The 15503-nt window shown below is 61.5% G+C and overlaps 1 protein-coding gene across 4 annotated transcripts in view; it reads left to right on the forward strand.

The window, feature by feature from the left end:
* The first annotated feature begins 1634 nt into the window (after positions 1–1634).
* The window catches only part of ZNF512B (zinc finger protein 512B), a 34087-nt gene continuing 20218 nt past the window's right edge, over positions 1635–15503 (forward strand). For 2 of the 4 annotated variants that reach the window (XM_026092894.2, XM_026092895.2), the window contains exons 1-7: positions 4383–4535; positions 8055–8177; positions 12353–12432; positions 13230–13358; positions 13899–14071; positions 14239–14492; positions 15051–15122. In XM_026092894.2, the coding sequence (XP_025948679.2) occupies positions 4529–4535; positions 8055–8177; positions 12353–12432; positions 13230–13358; positions 13899–14071; positions 14239–14492; positions 15051–15122 (838 nt within the window). In that variant the 5' untranslated portion in view covers positions 4383–4528. Of the gene's footprint in view, positions 1930–4382; positions 4536–7232; positions 7343–8054; positions 8178–12352; positions 12433–13229; positions 13359–13898; positions 14072–14238; positions 14493–15050; positions 15123–15503 lie in introns of those variants that run through there. The other 2 variants (XM_064521633.1, XM_064521634.1) reach the window with 2 other exon arrangements.

Below are 15503 nucleotides of genomic sequence, written 5' to 3' on the forward strand. Positions count from 1 at the left end.
GCAGCTGCGCAGGGCTGCACGTACACACACTTCTCCATGGGCTTTGGCGGCTGCCTGCGCGGCGGCGGCGGTGGGGCGAGAGGCTGCGGGTGCAGCCGGTGGCCGGGAAGCGCAGCCCGGCGCTGCCTCGCTCCGTACGGAGGAGGTGGGCTGTGCCTGCCCTCCGCCCCTGCTCACCCTCTGCTCCGCTGCCGATAACACCCAGCAATTACACAAAGCTTCGCACGCTCGCCGCAGCCCGTAATTAAGCTCTTTCCCGAACGGAGACAAAGAGGGAAACCAGGGGGAAACTCCCAGCTGGAATTTTTTCCCCTTCGATTATGCAACACCCTCAGCCCCGGGACGGGCGGGATGGGGCCATTGAAGCCACCGTCCCTCCTTCCCCGGCTCTTCTCCGGCCTCCGGCCCGGCAGTGGGGCTGCTCAGCCCCACGGACTCGGGAACTCGGCCGGGAAGGATGCTGAGCACCGCGCCGTGCCCCGGCCTCCCGCGCCGCGGGGAGCTGCCCGCGCTTTTCACCCCGTCGCGGAGGCGTCCCGGTGCACCGGCTCAGCTCCCGCGCTGCAAAACCCGGGCGTGCTGCCCATGCCCCCCGCGGCCCCGTGTGCGTGGTGGCCGTGGTGGCCCGCTGCCGGCTGGCACTGGCCTCCTGCAGCCGGGGAGCGAGGGGCCCCCGGAACGGCCCCACTCGCGGCCCTGTCGCTGCCACGCTGTCCCTGGGCTCAGCGGGCGAGAGCTGGGCTGGATCCGGGGGCGACGGCACGGAATGCTGCCCGCCCGGGATCCCGGGGACTCGGGGCTCTCTGGGGCCTTGCGGCTCCGACGCTGCCCCGCGGCCCCGTGGGATGGACTGGGACAAGTTGGGACGGGGTGAGATGGGATGGGATGGGATGGGATGGGACAAGATGGGATAGGATGAGACAGGATGGGATGGGAGAGGCTGCAATGGGACAAGATGTGACAGGGTGTGATGGGATGGGACGGGATGAGATGGGATGCAATGGGATGGGATGGGACAAGGTGGGACAGGATGAGACAGGATCGGATGGGGCAGAATGCAATGGGACAGGATGGGATGTAATGGGATGGGATGTGATGGGATGGAACAGGATAGGACGGGATGAGACGGGATGGGATGGAATGGGACGCAATGAGACAAGATGTGACAGGATGGGATGGGATGCGATGGGATGGGATGGGATGGGACAAGATGGGATGGGATGCAATGGGATGAGATGGGACAGGATGTGCTGGGACAGAATGGGATGCGATGAGACGGGACGGAATGAGATGGGATGGGATGGGACAGGATGCAATGGGACAAGACGGGACGTGATGGGATGCAATGCGATGTGATGGGGCAGAATGGGACGGGACAAGATGGGACGGGATGCAACGGGACAAGATGCAACAGGACGGCCCGGGACGCAATGGGCCGGGATGGGATGGGGTGTAATGGGACGGCACGGGACGGGCCGGCTGTGCTGCCCGCGCCCCCCGCGCCCCCCGCGGCCCCGCTGGCGCGGCCGTGACCACCGGCCTCCAGCCCGCACCTGCCCGCAGCCGGGCCGCGCCGCGCCGGGGGCCGCGGGGGCAGCGGGGCGGGCGGCGGGCGCCGCCCGTGTCCCGCCCTGCCGGGGCGGTTCCCCCGCGCGGCCGGCGGCGGAGCCACGCGAGAGCCGGGGCGGCTGGGCCGGCGCGGGCCGGCGGCGGCGGCGCGGGGCGCGGGGCGCGGGGCGGGCCGGGCCGGGCAGCGCGCATGAGCCGCGGCGGCGGCGGCGGCGGGCGGGAGCGCGGCAGCGGAGCGCGGCGCCGCCGCGGCGGGTGTCGCCGCGCCTGGGAGCCCCGCACGGCGGCCCGCAGCCGGGGGCGGCGGGCGGCCCCGCAGCGCCTCGCCTCGCCCCGCGCCGCCGCCCCGCCGCCGCCCAGGTAAGCGCCGAGCGCCGCCGCCCGGGGCTCCCCCCCCCCCCCCCGCGCTCGCGCCCGCCGCGGCCGGCGTCGCCATTTTGCCTCGCCGCCTTCCCTCCGTTAGCTGCGGGGCTCCCGCCGCCGCTTCCCCCCCCTTTTTTGTGCCCCCCCCGCGTCGCGTGTCGCCTCGCGGCCGGCCCAGCCCCCCCCCCCCCGCGGTGACAGGCGACAGCGGGTGGCACCGGGCCGCCCCGGGGACCCGGGAAGGGGCAGGCGAGGGGGCGGCCGGGCCCGCGGAGGGGGCGGGCGAGGGGTGGCCGGAGCGGCGAGGGGCAGGTGGGACGCGCGGCCCGGCCGGGTCCCGAGCGAGCGGGCGGGTGGCCCGGCCCGGGGGGGTGACAGGAGAGGGGGGGCTGGCCGCGGGGCACCGGGCGGACAAGGTATCCAGGCCGGGGGGGTGACGGGCGGACGGGATGGCCAGGAAGGTGACAGGCAGGGACCAGCCGGCCAGGCTGGAGAGGTCACAGTCGGACAGGACAGCCAAGGCAGGGAGATGACGGTCAGACAGGACGGCCAGGCCAGGGAGGTGATGGGTCAACGGGACGGCCAGGCCAGGGAGGCGACAGTAGGACAGGACAGCCCGGCCGGGAAGTTGACGGGTCAACGGGACAGGCAGGCCAGGGAGGTGACAGGCGATGGGATGGCCAGGCCAGGGAAGGTGACAGTCGGACAGGACAGTCAGGCTGGGAAGCTGACAGGTCAACAGGAGGGCCAGGCCAGGGAGGTGACAGACAGATGGGATGGCCAGGCCAGGGAAGGTGACAGGCGAATGGGACAGCCAGGCCAGGGAGATGATGGGCGGACAGGACGGTCAGGCTGGAAGCTGATGGGTCAACAGGACGGCCAGGCCAGGGAGGTGACAGTTGGACGGGACGGCCAGGCCAGGGAGGTGACAGGCGGACGGGACGGCCAGGCCAGGGAGATGATGGACAGACGGGATGGCCAGGCCAGGAACTGACAGGTCAATGGGATGGCCAGGCCAGGGAGGTGACAGGCGGACGGGACAGCCAGGCCAGGGAGGTGACGGGCAATGGGATGGCCCTGGCAGGCCCAGAGAAGGGACAGCTGGACCAAACGCTGCGTCCCCTCGCGGTAGGGACACCCCCAGGCGAGGGGACACCGGGGACGCCCTGGTCACCGCAGTGGGCTCCCACCACCTTGACCTTGCAGCGGGGGTGAGACCCTTGGTGGCCGCGTGGGGACATCGCGGTGCAGGAGGGGCAGCTCCCGAGGAGGCCGGCGATCCGGCGGAGTTCCTGCTGCTCATTGTCTGCTGGGCTTCTTCTGTGCGCGTGTGTGTGCTTTTCCCATTTGCTTTTGTGCCTTCGGATGGGCGAGGGGGAGGGACTTGCTAATGTGTTTCAAACAGAAACTTTAAACCATCAAAAGCTTCACCCACGCCCAGAAATAGTCACTTGGCTGAAAGACAGCGGCTTTATGCTGGTTTTACTTGATGAGGATTATTTCCTCGAGAAGTGCCTTCGCCGGGGGATGTAAAACGTGGGAACTCGCAGCCCTGAGTCTTGCTCGGATTTTGCTCCCTCCTCGGCTCCTAGGAAGCGTCTCAGCGCGTAACCTCAGGCTCCTCGTGCCGCAGCTGCAGGCTCTGCCTCGAGCTGGCGGCAGGGGTGGTCGGCGCTCGGAGAAGGCAGATCCTCGGGTACCGGGGAGCAGCCGAAATGGGGGAGCTCCGCTGGTTTCCATCAGCCGCGGCGTCCTCGTGTCGCCCCTCGCCGGGCCGTCAGCTCCCGCGCTCCGCAGGGCAGGGATGCGCCGGCCGCTTCCCGTTTCGGCATTACCGCCCCGGAGCATCGCCGCGGGCCGTTTGCAGCCGTTGCTGAATTATTAACGCTAAGTGGAGCGTATCGACGTGGCGGGGCTGCTCTGCCCGCGGCGTGCCCTCAGCAGCGCGACCCACGAAGGAGTTGAGCTGGGGAACTTCGGGCCTAGGACCTGCCGGGCGGCTTTTCCCCCTCCGTAGCTGTGGGTTTACCGGGAACGGGGGGTCCCGGCAGTCCGCGGCGGATGGGAGCCGGCGTGGCTAAAGCAGGCAGCACTCGGGTAGAGCTGCACACCCTCCTGTTGGCTTTATCCAAGGGGGTGGATGTGCGTTTCTGCCTGGACTCGTTTCCCCTTTTCGGTCTGGGTCAGGCTGACCCACATCTCCAGGCCGTCGCTGTGGTTTCCTGGCCGTCGCTCGACGCGCCGGTCCCGCGCTCGCGGCTGCGCCCGGCCGGCAGAGCTCGACACTGCCGTAGCAGTGGTTTGTGATAGAAAATAGCCCGTCTGGGAAAGCGAAGCGAGCGTGACATTAGCTGTCCCTTATGGCCGCTGCTCGCCCCGGCTGCCTCTCGTGCTGGCCTGCTGCTTTCTTCCAGAGCGGGAATGGGATGCTTTAAAAATGCTGCTTCTCACTTCTGCCCCAGGTGCCTCGAGGCGAGCCGGAAGGTCGATCCGTGAGCCCCCGCCGCGGCTCGTGCGCTCCCGCCGCGGCCCCGGCCGGTCCGTCCCCCGCCTGCTGCCCTGCTCCGATGGCACCGGCGTAAGGTGTCCTCGCACCATGCACAGTAAGGACCTGCTGATACCTTTTTCTCCCTCCCGCCCCAATAGTTGCAAAAGGGTTTTAAAGAAAATCTAACGAAAGCGCAGAAAGGCGCGGGGTGTAATCTGTTGTCTGGTTTCAGCATGTGATAGGCAAAAACCAGTGAGACGTTTGGATGTGGCAAAAAACGATGGGCTGATTTCTGCTCTTCGGCTCCGGGGCGATTCCCCCGGGATCCCCGGGATTGTATCGGTGGTAAGGGAGTGGAGTTTGGCTCTTGCTAAGTGGTTTATTTGCTTTTATTTTTCATTTCGCCAAAAATAAGAGGGAAGAAAAATTCAAAGAAGTATTTGGTGTGGAAAACAAAGGAAGCTCAAATCATCCTAAGCTGGCCAGAAAGGATCGCTGCGCGGGCACGGACGCGTTAGGGGGAACAAGCGGTGACTAGCAGTGGGAACGGGGCCGAGCTGATGGCGAATGTAAATGTAGTTTTTGGAAGGGAGTGCTCGGGTGGCGATGCTCAGCTCCCACCCTGCCTCCTTGGTTTAGTGTACGCTGCCCTTGGGTGTTAAGTAAATAAAGTCATAAGTTAACGCACGTGCAGCCCGGCCTGTCCCTGCTCCCGCACCGTCCTCGCTCCTTCCAGTGTCCCCAGCACCTTCCCGGGCAGCCGGCGCTGGGCGTCCAAGTGCCACCAGGCTCCCGGGCACCAACTTTAAAGGCAGCATGTGCCCGGCGTGTAATTAATGTGATCTTTCTCAAAACTGCCCAAATACATGCAGTGTTTACGTGGCAAATAGAGACGTTTTACGCTCTGTAGCATGTCTGGATGGGCAGGAGCGCAGCGTTCCCGGGGGTGCCTGCCCCGTCCGCAGCACTGCCGCTCGCGGGTGACTGTGCCGCGGGTCCGTCGGGGCTCCTGCGAGATCTTCGCCCCAGTGCTCCCTTCCCCGTCTCTCCCTCTCTCTGGAAGTGTGCGCGTAGCCAAGCGAGTTAAACCGCAGAGCTGCCGTGTTTAGGCACTAGCCCGGGTTTGATCACCGTCGGCTGTGTGAACGTCCCGTTGGTTTTCACCCAGTTGTGGAACAGGCGGAGATGTTGTCTTCTTCAGCTCTCAGCTTTGGTTCTTGAGTCTTTTTTTCCTTTGTGCAAGTGACTTAACCGTGAGGAGAGCTCAGAGGGAGCAGAGGGGTTAGGAGGTGGCAGAGGAAGGGAGGGGGACCGGTGTGACCGTCCCCTGGAGCAGCAGGGACAGTGCAGGGGACCGCCGTGGCCACGCAGGTGAGCTGGGGCTGAGGTTTGGGAATGCACCGCAGGAACCGCCTCTCCGCTTGCTCTGGAGACCAGCAGCCATCCCGGGACTGCATCAGCGGATGGGGTTAGGAGCTGGGTGTCTCCTCTCGTCGGATGCGAAGATGACCAGCCATAAAAAGGCCGTCCAGGCCTCTGGTCTCTGCAGCCACGTGCAGTTGCCTCCGTCGTGGAGACGGTACCGCTCCTCCTCTCACCCCCCGGCCAGGCTTGCTCATTCAGACCAAGAGGTCGTTGCGTGGTTTGTGCAGCGCCTGGCGTCCCGGGGTCCCGGGGTCCCTGGGCCTTCCCGACGCTGCTGGCAGACAAGCTGCAGCTGATACACGGATCTCCTACCGAACGAGCCCAAATTAGCTGAAGAATGATTCCTGTGTTCGGCACCAAATGCCAGAGAATCTGTTGCCAAGACTGAAATTTCTCATTTGATCTGATTAACCTTTGTGTCCGTGCAAACAACCAGATATTTGTCACCAGCCGAACGCGTGCAGGAGGGTTTTGCCAGAGCTTCGCGGGGCGTCTGGTCTGCACGCGACAGGCAGTGCCCTTTGCCGCGCGGCGGGTCCCGTCCGGGGACGCCCTCGTGTCCCGCGTGGTGACGGCACGGGCGGTCGGCGCTGGGGTCTTGCTGGCCCCCGTGCTTGGGCTGCTCGGGCTGCTGGAATCGCTCTGGTTGCAACGCGGAGCACAGGGAGAGAGCATCGACTGGCGCTTCCCTTCGACGTGCTGCCAGGCTGCGTTTTGGAGAATTACCGCAGGCCCCAGGGGGACGGTCAGGCCTTGCCGCTGCACCCCAGAAGTCCAGCTGGGCGGCTGGCTCAGGGCAGAGCTGTGCAGAGAAGGACCCGCGCGATAAGAAGGCGACTGAACGAGACGCTGCAGGGACAGGCTCTGATGCTGGCCGCGGGAGAGCGAAGCATCGGTGTCTGTGAACGCCCGCCTCTCTTGTCTTGATGGTGGTCCATCATCTGCCTCTTGGCTAGCAAAGACCGTGTCGCGCGCAGCAAGGCGTGTGTCAGGCTGGAACGGTGCTGTCCTCCTGCAAAATCACCTCGTGGCCTCAGTTCTTGCACCTCGTCCTGGACTCTCAATTTCTGTAGGGTCTAGGAGCGGGGAGAGAAGGGAAGGAGACGCCCTTCCCTCGGAGGTGCTCCAACCACCCTGCTGCGTTTGGTCCCGGTGGGATGGGGACCTTCCTCTACCAGGGCTGAGCAGCAGCAGTCTGGTGTGACTGGCCTTTCCAGCAGAAGCTGGGCCAGGGCAGGAGCTGCAGAGGACCTGGGTCCATCTGCTTGGTCCTAGCAGGGCTGCCAGTGTCTGGACGCCGCTTGCCTCCCCAGTGCTGAACCTGCCACGTGCTCCCCCAAAATCGCTGGTTGCTCAGCCCTCCAGGAACTTTCATCTGCGTTTTCAGAGGCACTTCCAAAACAGAAAGGCCCGAGTGTCTGCTGCGAGGTGGCCGGGCGTCCCTCGTTCCTGTTGCATTGTAGCCAAGTGGGGAGAAGTCAGTGCCAGCACATTCAGGTGACTCATTCTTGCCGACTGTTGCTCCTCCGCTAATCTGAGCGTGACGGGTTTGGGCTTAGCGTGCATGTGAAGAGATTTGGAATAAACTCAGGCGAGATGCAGCCGTGCCGTGGGCTTAATCCTGCCACCGTTGAAGTTGAGGGGTTGTCCTACTGCCTGCTTCCCTGGGAGCAAGATTGGGGCTTTTGCGATGATTTCTGATGTTCATTATTTATAGAGAAGCCAAATTGAATTATTAATACGGAAAATTTAGATAACATTAACAATTCTCAGTTTATAACAGTTTCCCATTAATAAGGAAAATTGGAAATTTATCACTACATCTGCTCATTAAAACTCACTATTTTTTTTTCTTTTGGTGTTTCAAATGAAAGCATAGAAATAAACGAAGGGGAAAAGCCATTTATTCGTGACTTCTTTGGATGAAGCCAGCCCATAATTTTTAATAAAGTCTTTGCTGTTATATGTGGAGAGAAAACCAGCCTGTAATGAAAGCGGCTTTTCAACCATGTCTGTGGCGTTGCTCAGCCATATCACAAACACTTAGAAACGCATCCCGTTTCTGCCCTTTGTGGCAACACTTAAGCTGTCCGGTAGTTTTCTGAGTCCCCTCCCTCCGTCCCCAGCAGCTCCCCTTGCTTTCAGCATGTGTTTTTCCCAGCTCCGTGGGGCTCTGTGTGGGTTTTAACACGTCCCCTGCTTGTTTCAGAGATGGCGGATTCCTATGCCTGCAAGGGTGGAAGGAAAACTGCAGGCTCGAACAAACCCACCGCGAGCAAAGAAAGCAGGACAGACACAAGGATAAATCCGCCGGCAGAGCTTCCCAAGCTTGGTAAGGCACGGGGTTTTCTCTCCGCGGAGGTGGAGGGGACGAGGTGCAAGAGCATCGGGTCTCCGGGTCGAGCGCGGCTCGGTGCAGCCCCAGCTCCGCGGGTTCGCAGGACCAGCGCCGGTCGTGCGGGGCCACGAAAGCCCCAGGCCCCTGGAGCCGTAGGGAGCTGGTCCCGGGAGACGGGGAGTGCCGGGACGGAGATGGTCTCCCTCCTTCGAGGGGTGTGCATCTGTCTAACGAGATGGGTGTCTCGCCGTCTATTTATCACATCGGTAGCTAAGTGTTACGTGAAAGGATGGAAAGGCTTAAATGGGTTTAGACCATCTGCTGCCTCCCGTGTCGTGTCCCCCAGGATGTCGGCGTGTGAGCGTACAAGCCCAGGGGACCAGCTTGCCACTCCGACGGATAGCTGATTTCTCTATCGAGGAATTTCTGGGCCCAGGGAGGTTTTTCTCCCGCCTGCTTGTGCCGGGCAGATCTAACTGCGAGCACAGAAACGCTCCGACTGCCCTCGCCCGAGCTGACGAGGCCGGCAGCTCTGGACGCGGCGGGACAGAGCGGTCTGGACGCAGTTTCGCTGTATTTGGGCAGCTCTGGGCCCGAGGTTTGGCCGTGCCTCTTCGCCTCTCACCCTGGCCAGGCAGCCGGGCGTCGGGGCGCGCGGAGGTCGAGGTTGGCGGGACGTAGGCCGTGGCGCAGCCCGGGCCCCGCCGGCTGCTCGGCGTAGCGTCCGGTCGCTGCCTCGGCCAGCGCTTGCACAGGGTAAGCTTCATTGCTGCTGCTGGGAAAGTGCTGGGGGTGAAAACTTTTAACGGGGTTTGCTTTTTCGGGGGAAATTGGGCTTAACACACACTGGGAAAGGGGCCTCCCGCGTCGTTGCTTTGCTGGCCCCTCTCTCGGCTGCAGCAGCCCGGCTGGCGCAGGGAGCGTGTTCGCCGCGATGTGCGTTGGTCTTGGTCCGGAGAAGCCGTGAGTGCACGGGAAAGCCCTCCGCAGTCGCTGCTTTTAGCAGACCTGCCATTTCCATCTTGCTGACTCAATGCACGACTGCGGTAACCGGCTGCAGGGACACGCGGCCGCGATGCCAGCCGTAAAACGAAGTGCAGTCAGGTTTGCGCCTCTCCTGCAGATGCCTGTAAAAGGTCTGGGTTTCGCATCGAGCGCGCTGCGTGCCAGCACAGCACGTACCCCGCCACGCTGCCCGCAGCCGGCAGCACAGCACGTACCCCGCCACGCTCCCCGCAGCCGGCAGCACAGCACGTACCCCGCCACGCTCCCCGCAGCTGGCCTCGTGGCCACGGGCTCCGGGCTGGCAGGTGGCAGCACGAGGAGCTGCCAGTGCAGATGTTGGGAGAGGAGGGAGCATTTTCCGCTCCCTGATGCTCTCCCGTCCCAGTCCTCGCTGTCCCCACCTGGCCATTGAATGAGGAGATGAGGGGTGTCTCGGCTGGGAAGTGTCGTGCTTCTCTGCATGAAATGTCTCCGAAAGTTTTGAAACTTTTGCAAGCTGTGAAAAGCAGAGGGAGAGCAGAGCTGTCACCGGAGTATCCAAACGTGCTGCGTCCCTGGATATGCCGGGTTCCTTCTGGAGAGAGTGGCCTGGGGGAACGGGGACACGCTGTTCTGGCTGCTTTGGGATATTTTAGAGTATTTTGAAGCATTGAGGAGACAAAGCTGGAAAAAGGAGGAGGAATAGCAGGTAACTGCAGTGTTATGAGCCTTCATGATTTTTCTGCAAATGCTGCATTATTTGGTGCTTTTGTGAATGCCCAGCTCCCGGAGTCCCATGATGTGCAAGGCTCCTAGCTCCCATTTCAAGTGGAGGGGGAGGCCCTCACTTCCACAAGCGTGGAGGAAAAGCCTGAATTTGTGGCCTGATTGAGCCTGAACTTAACAGCAGAGAACATACAAAATGCAAAGGGAGCCTGTGATGAGCAGAAGCCCTTTGCAGAAACTCTGCGAGGGGCTGAGGAGCCCTGCAAAGATTGCGGCACAGCTAGCACGGTCCAGGTGCAAGCTTGCAAAATCCTCCTCTCCCCTCTCTCTAGGGCCGTGAGCCATCCCTTACATTTTGGGGCAGAGCAAAGCAGGGGAGAGTCCAAACCAAACGGGGCATTTTTATGACAGCCGTGGGAGGCAGCGTGTAAAGCTGGAGAGCGACTAAGCAGCGTTAAATATGTGGTTGTGAAGGAGCCGCGTCTAACAGCCGCAGGTACCTGTTGACACGCCAGCTGGCTGCGGGCTGCTGCGGTCGTCCTTCTGCTTTATTGTAGCCCTGGGGCCCTGCTGGAGCAGTGAGGTTGCCTTGCAGGGGGGAAGGTAAATGGCTTTTTAAGGACTTAATTTATATTCCATAAAGGTCACTGCTGTGTTGTACGTGAACAGTCACGTTTTGCCGACGAGGCCTTCTGGGCGAGTGGGATTCCCAAAGGATGCAACATCATCAAATGATGCTTTTATGGATATCAAAGCAGAGCAAACCAGCTGGCACAGCTTCAGGGGACTGGAAATTAAATTGTCTTGTTTGCTATTTTTCCGCTGGCTGGTGGGGCAGAAGGCATGAAAAAGGAGAGAGAGTGTGTTTTTGGCAGTGCTTTTGTAGGTAACCTGTTGGCTTTCTGTTTAACCGCTCCCTCTTGTTCCAAAAATCCTGGCTTGGCTTCTGAATATGGCCAGGAGCAGCCTCGGAGCTGAGCTCTGGTTTCTCAGGAGCTGGAGAGGTTGCAGGCAGTGCTGCTGGCCTGTTCTTTTTATCTGCTTTTCACCAGGGAAAGCTATTTTATAGGTTGAGTTTGGGGTTTTTCACCTAAATTATCCTCTGCTAGCTGTTTTGGGGTTTCCTTTGCAGGGAGGTTTTGGGGTTGTTTCTGTTTTTGTTTTTGTGGCAAATGGCTTTTATTCCCAGGCCTGTTCATTAAACTCTCCCAGGTCCTGCAGTGTCGCCTTTTGCGCGGTTGCAGCCAAGCTGCAAACCCAGGTTGAAATCTGCAGCAGAAAACGGCCATTGCTGTTGCCTGCTATTCCCCTCATTTCAGCTCTGTCGTGACCTGCATTTTCCAGAATTGCCCTGAATTTGGGTGTTTCTGTTAGCAACTGTCAAGCTTGAAAACCAGAGCACAGCACAGGACCCCCCCACTGCCGCGCTCACCTGCTTCTGCTCGGGGCCCTGAGCCGCGGTCTCCAAACCGACAGACAGCTGAGCCCATCTTTCTGGGATGCCTGAAAATCACCCCGGTGATTGAAAACGGGGAGTAAAAGTGGATTACTTTGATAAACTGCCCTCAGTCCCTGCATACAGACCTTAGTAAAATTGCTATGGTGTTTGCACTGCTTTGCTCAGACCACTTTAGATGTGCAATAGGTGAAACCAGGGAGTTTGCTGCCGTTGTGAACCAAAGTGCCCGGTCTGGGGCTCAGCGCAGCTGAACGGAGCACGGTTGTGCCCGGAGCGCCCCGGCATCCGGCGTCGGAGGCTGCGGACTGGGGCCGGCTGTTCAGAAGTGGCCGCAATCTGGCTGAGCTGGCCGCGTTGCTGCCCTGCTCCCGCACAACTGGTGCCCCATGGTGCGATCGGGATGCTGCAGGGATCCGCCCCGAGCTCCCGGAGAGCTGCGAACCCCTCGCGGAGGCAGCGCACACGGTCCCCGGGCCTCCCTGCCGTACGGGCCTTGCCCCGTTCGCAGCCAGCCCCGGCCCAGTGTGCCCATCTAGGCCCAAATTTCTTCTGCTGAGGAGCGGAGTCGTTGAAGAATGTCTCCCAACCGCAGAGGAAGGACTTATAGGCCAGTTTCCCAAAGCAAGGCCCTGACATGCTGGAATTGCTCCGTGCTTTGCTTCCGTAAGTGGAAGGAGAGAGTGCCTTGCTGGCGGGAGACGGGCACTGGCCGGGCTCTCCTGGGGCCGGGAGCAGCTGCGCTGGGTGCAGCCGCCTCCCGTGCGGGTATCGGGGTGCACGGGCTGTGCCCTGAGTTCCCAGGGAAGCTGTAGTTGCTTCCCAGAGGGAATCTCCGTCACCGCCTGGGCTGCAGCACGTCAGTCCCTTGGCAGCCGGGAGAGGAGGCCGGGCTGGCCGGGCAGCCGGCGGGGGGGACGGGACGGGGAGGGCCGAGCCGCGGCAGATCGGTGCCCACCGGGGCGGCTGGCCAGAGGGTCACCTGTGCTGCGTCTGTTTGCAGGAAATGCAACCAGCGACAAAGCCGAGGGCAGGAAGAAAGGACGACCCAAGGCCGAGAACCAGGCGCTGAAGGACATTCCCGTAAGCCCCCGTGTTGTCTCATCCCGGCTGCGGGTCCCATCTCTCTCCCTCTGACTTGTCCTCCGCGGCGTGCTGCACTGGCTGCTCCGACCCGCTCCCCTCTGGAGTTAGACCTGCCCATCAGGTGGTTTAATCTTCAGAAGGACGTAGTCTGGGGCTCTGCAAGATCTGGGCCCCCAAACTGGGTCCCTGCCGGCCCCAGTATCACTGAGCAGCTTGGAAAACCCTGGTGGGGAACGGCACCCGCTGCTTCAGCCTCCCCTTCCGAGGCCATTCCCAGCCCAGCTTTACTCTCTCGCAGCCACTTTGGGTCTGCTTTAATGATCAGGGAGCACCGGGGAAGGGTGATTTATTCCCTGCAGAATTGTGCAGTTTAATTTCAGTACAGGAGCCTGGACAACACACGGAGCAGTTTGTCACGAGAGTGTGGGCATGGGGTGATTTACTGACTAGATGAAATGTGGGGTGGTTAAATCACCCAGGTGACTTGTGGCCTGATTTATTCCCCCGCCGGGGCGCGAGTGTGCTTTCTGCTCTGGGAGGCATGGCAAGGTACGTTTTCGGGAGGAACCGCTAGCCTGTAGAGCCTGCATCGTACAACTCCATGACGGTCCCGTTGGCTGGCAGGATAGTGGGAAGGGCAGTGCGGCAGTGCGGTGGGAAGGGGCTGGGGAGGCGGAGAGGAGCAGCGCGAAGGTCCAATCCGCACCCCCAGCCCTCTCGAGATGTGTCTGCGTGCTCGCCTGGGCATGCGATGCTCCTCGCTCAGCTATGTCTCTCCTGTCTCCTGTTCCCAGCTGCCCCTGATGAACCAGTGGAAGGACGAGTTCAAAGCCCACTCCAGGGTGAAATGCCCCAATTCGGGCTGCTGGCTGGAGTTCCCCAGCATTTATGGCTTGAAGTACCACTATCAGCGCTGCCAGGGGGTAAGCAGACCCGAGGGCTCCGCATCCTTTCTCGCGTGACCATCCTCAGGGTAAAGCCACCCCTCTCAGGCCTTCAACCTCGGAAGAAATGTGAGATAAAAAAGGGGAGAAAAGCCAGGAGGGCACAAATGGGCCGGAGGCTGTTTGTGAGGAGTGTGCGAGAGGGCCAGGGTCCCTCCAACACCGCGTCAGGTCTAGCTCAGAGGTGACCTGGGCCATCAGCAGCTCCGTTCCAATGGGGAGAAGGGTATTTATGCAGTGGCCTGTTTGCACACCCGTAGCATGCACTGCTGTTAAAAGCACTTCAAATTATCCCTCTACCAACCAACTCAGGGTCAGAGTTTGAGCCAGACCTTTGATCCAGCTCTCTTGGTAGCTTGTTGCTGCCCCTTTGGGAGCAGCAGCCATCTCCTCCCGTCCACCAGCCACGAAGCACTCGTGAGATTCCTGCCTCATTGCAGTGCATGCCTCCGTCAGGAAAAGCCTGGTCTTTTTGCAGTCTGACGTCAGTGACCGTCTGTCTCTTCCCGTCCTGCGCAGGGTGCGATCTCAGAGAAGCTGACGTACTCGTGCTCGTACTGTGAAGCTGCCTTCACCTCCAAAACCCAGCTGGAAAAGCATCGCCTCTGGAATCACCTGGACCGGCCAGTGCCAACCAGCAAAGCTGAAAACAAAGTGCCGAAGTCCATTGGGAAGAGCGGTGGCAAGAAAAGGTACCAGGTGGTGGCTGGGCTGCTTGGCGGTGGCGTGGGGATGGCTGGGAGCAGGGAGAAGGGGAACCCTCCCACCTCCATTCCCATGGGCTGGGGAGGGGGGAGAGGTGTCAGCGATGTTTATCTCTCAACCCCTCTTTAAACGAGCCCTCTGTGCTTTGCCCTAGAGCTGCTGAGAGTTCAGCTTGCCCCACCATCCATCCCAAACAGGCAAAGACGGAAAAAGCCGTGGCCCAGGACCACGCTGAGAATGGCGAGTGCCCGGTGGAGAACCGGCAGAGCAAGGAGTTTCAGATCGCAGCGGCAGAGGCAATTGCGGCCGCGACGCCCACGGCGAAGTCTTCGAGCTGCAAGGATGGCGGGCAGCAGGGGGGCAGCCAGGCCTCGCTGCAGGAGGAGGACCCTGAGAGGATGAAGCACAGTAAGATTAGAGCCCGGGACTGCGTTGGTTCGGGAGCCCGGAGAGGGTCCCGTAGGAAGGGCAGGGACTGCTCCAGGGAATGCTGCTGGGAGGTTCTCTCCGTGAGCACTCGGGTCTCGGACGCAGGGGTTCCTCCTGGCAGGCAGTGACGTGCCGGGCCACGGTTATTCCTACCGCAGCCCGGTTTCACGCTGCTTGTGGCTCCCAAGTGACCCAGCACGGATACCGTGGCTGCGGGAGCTGTGCGCGGTATGGAAACCATTAGGCGTTTGGCACTACGTAGAGCCACGGTTTCCAGTTGTTGAACTGGCCTTCCCTGGATCCCAGCACCTCTCCTCGGTGGCGGGGGTGGGAAGCAGCGTCCCGTGGCTGTCTGGTGGGGTAGCTGCTTCAATAGCCCCTTTATTTCGCGGTGGAAAAGGCCTCCGTGGGGTGGATCCCTTCTGCCGGCCCCTGACGTGGAGCCTGGGCATGCCCCTCGCCTTGGGGCTGCCGCAGTCCACCTGCAGCACAGTTATTTGACCAAATCTCTCTCTCTGTTTCTCTCTCTTGAGTCAGGAAGGAAACAGAAAACTCCTAAGAAATTTACGGGGGAGCAGCCGTCCATCTCGGGGACGTTTGGGCTGAAAGGTAATGGGGGTGACCCTGGCCAGCCGTAGGGGTGTAGCTTCTCCGTGGGGCGTATCAGGGACACCCCTTCCCCGTGGTGGCGGCACGTGAGGGCCACCCATGCGTGCCCTGGGGGACATCACGCCGGAGGAGCATCGGAAAGGGGAGGAAAGGCAATAGCGCTGCCGGCCCTGTCCGCTCTGCCTCGGGAATGAGGGAAGAGGGGGAAGGACCTGGCTACGTCCAATTTGTAACACAAGACTGAAGAGCTGCTGACGCAAATGGTCCGTGCAAAAGGCAAACACCAGCCTGGGATGTAGCAGTATTTCCAGTGGAGTCAAGAAGGATTTGTGCTGTGTAGAGAGACTCAGAGACACATCCATCCCCGAAACAGCATCTCCA

The sequence above is a fragment of the Dromaius novaehollandiae genome, chromosome 16 (assembly GCF_036370855.1).
Source record: "Dromaius novaehollandiae isolate bDroNov1 chromosome 16, bDroNov1.hap1, whole genome shotgun sequence".
NCBI classification, from domain to species: Eukaryota; Metazoa; Chordata; class Aves; order Casuariiformes; family Dromaiidae; genus Dromaius; species Dromaius novaehollandiae.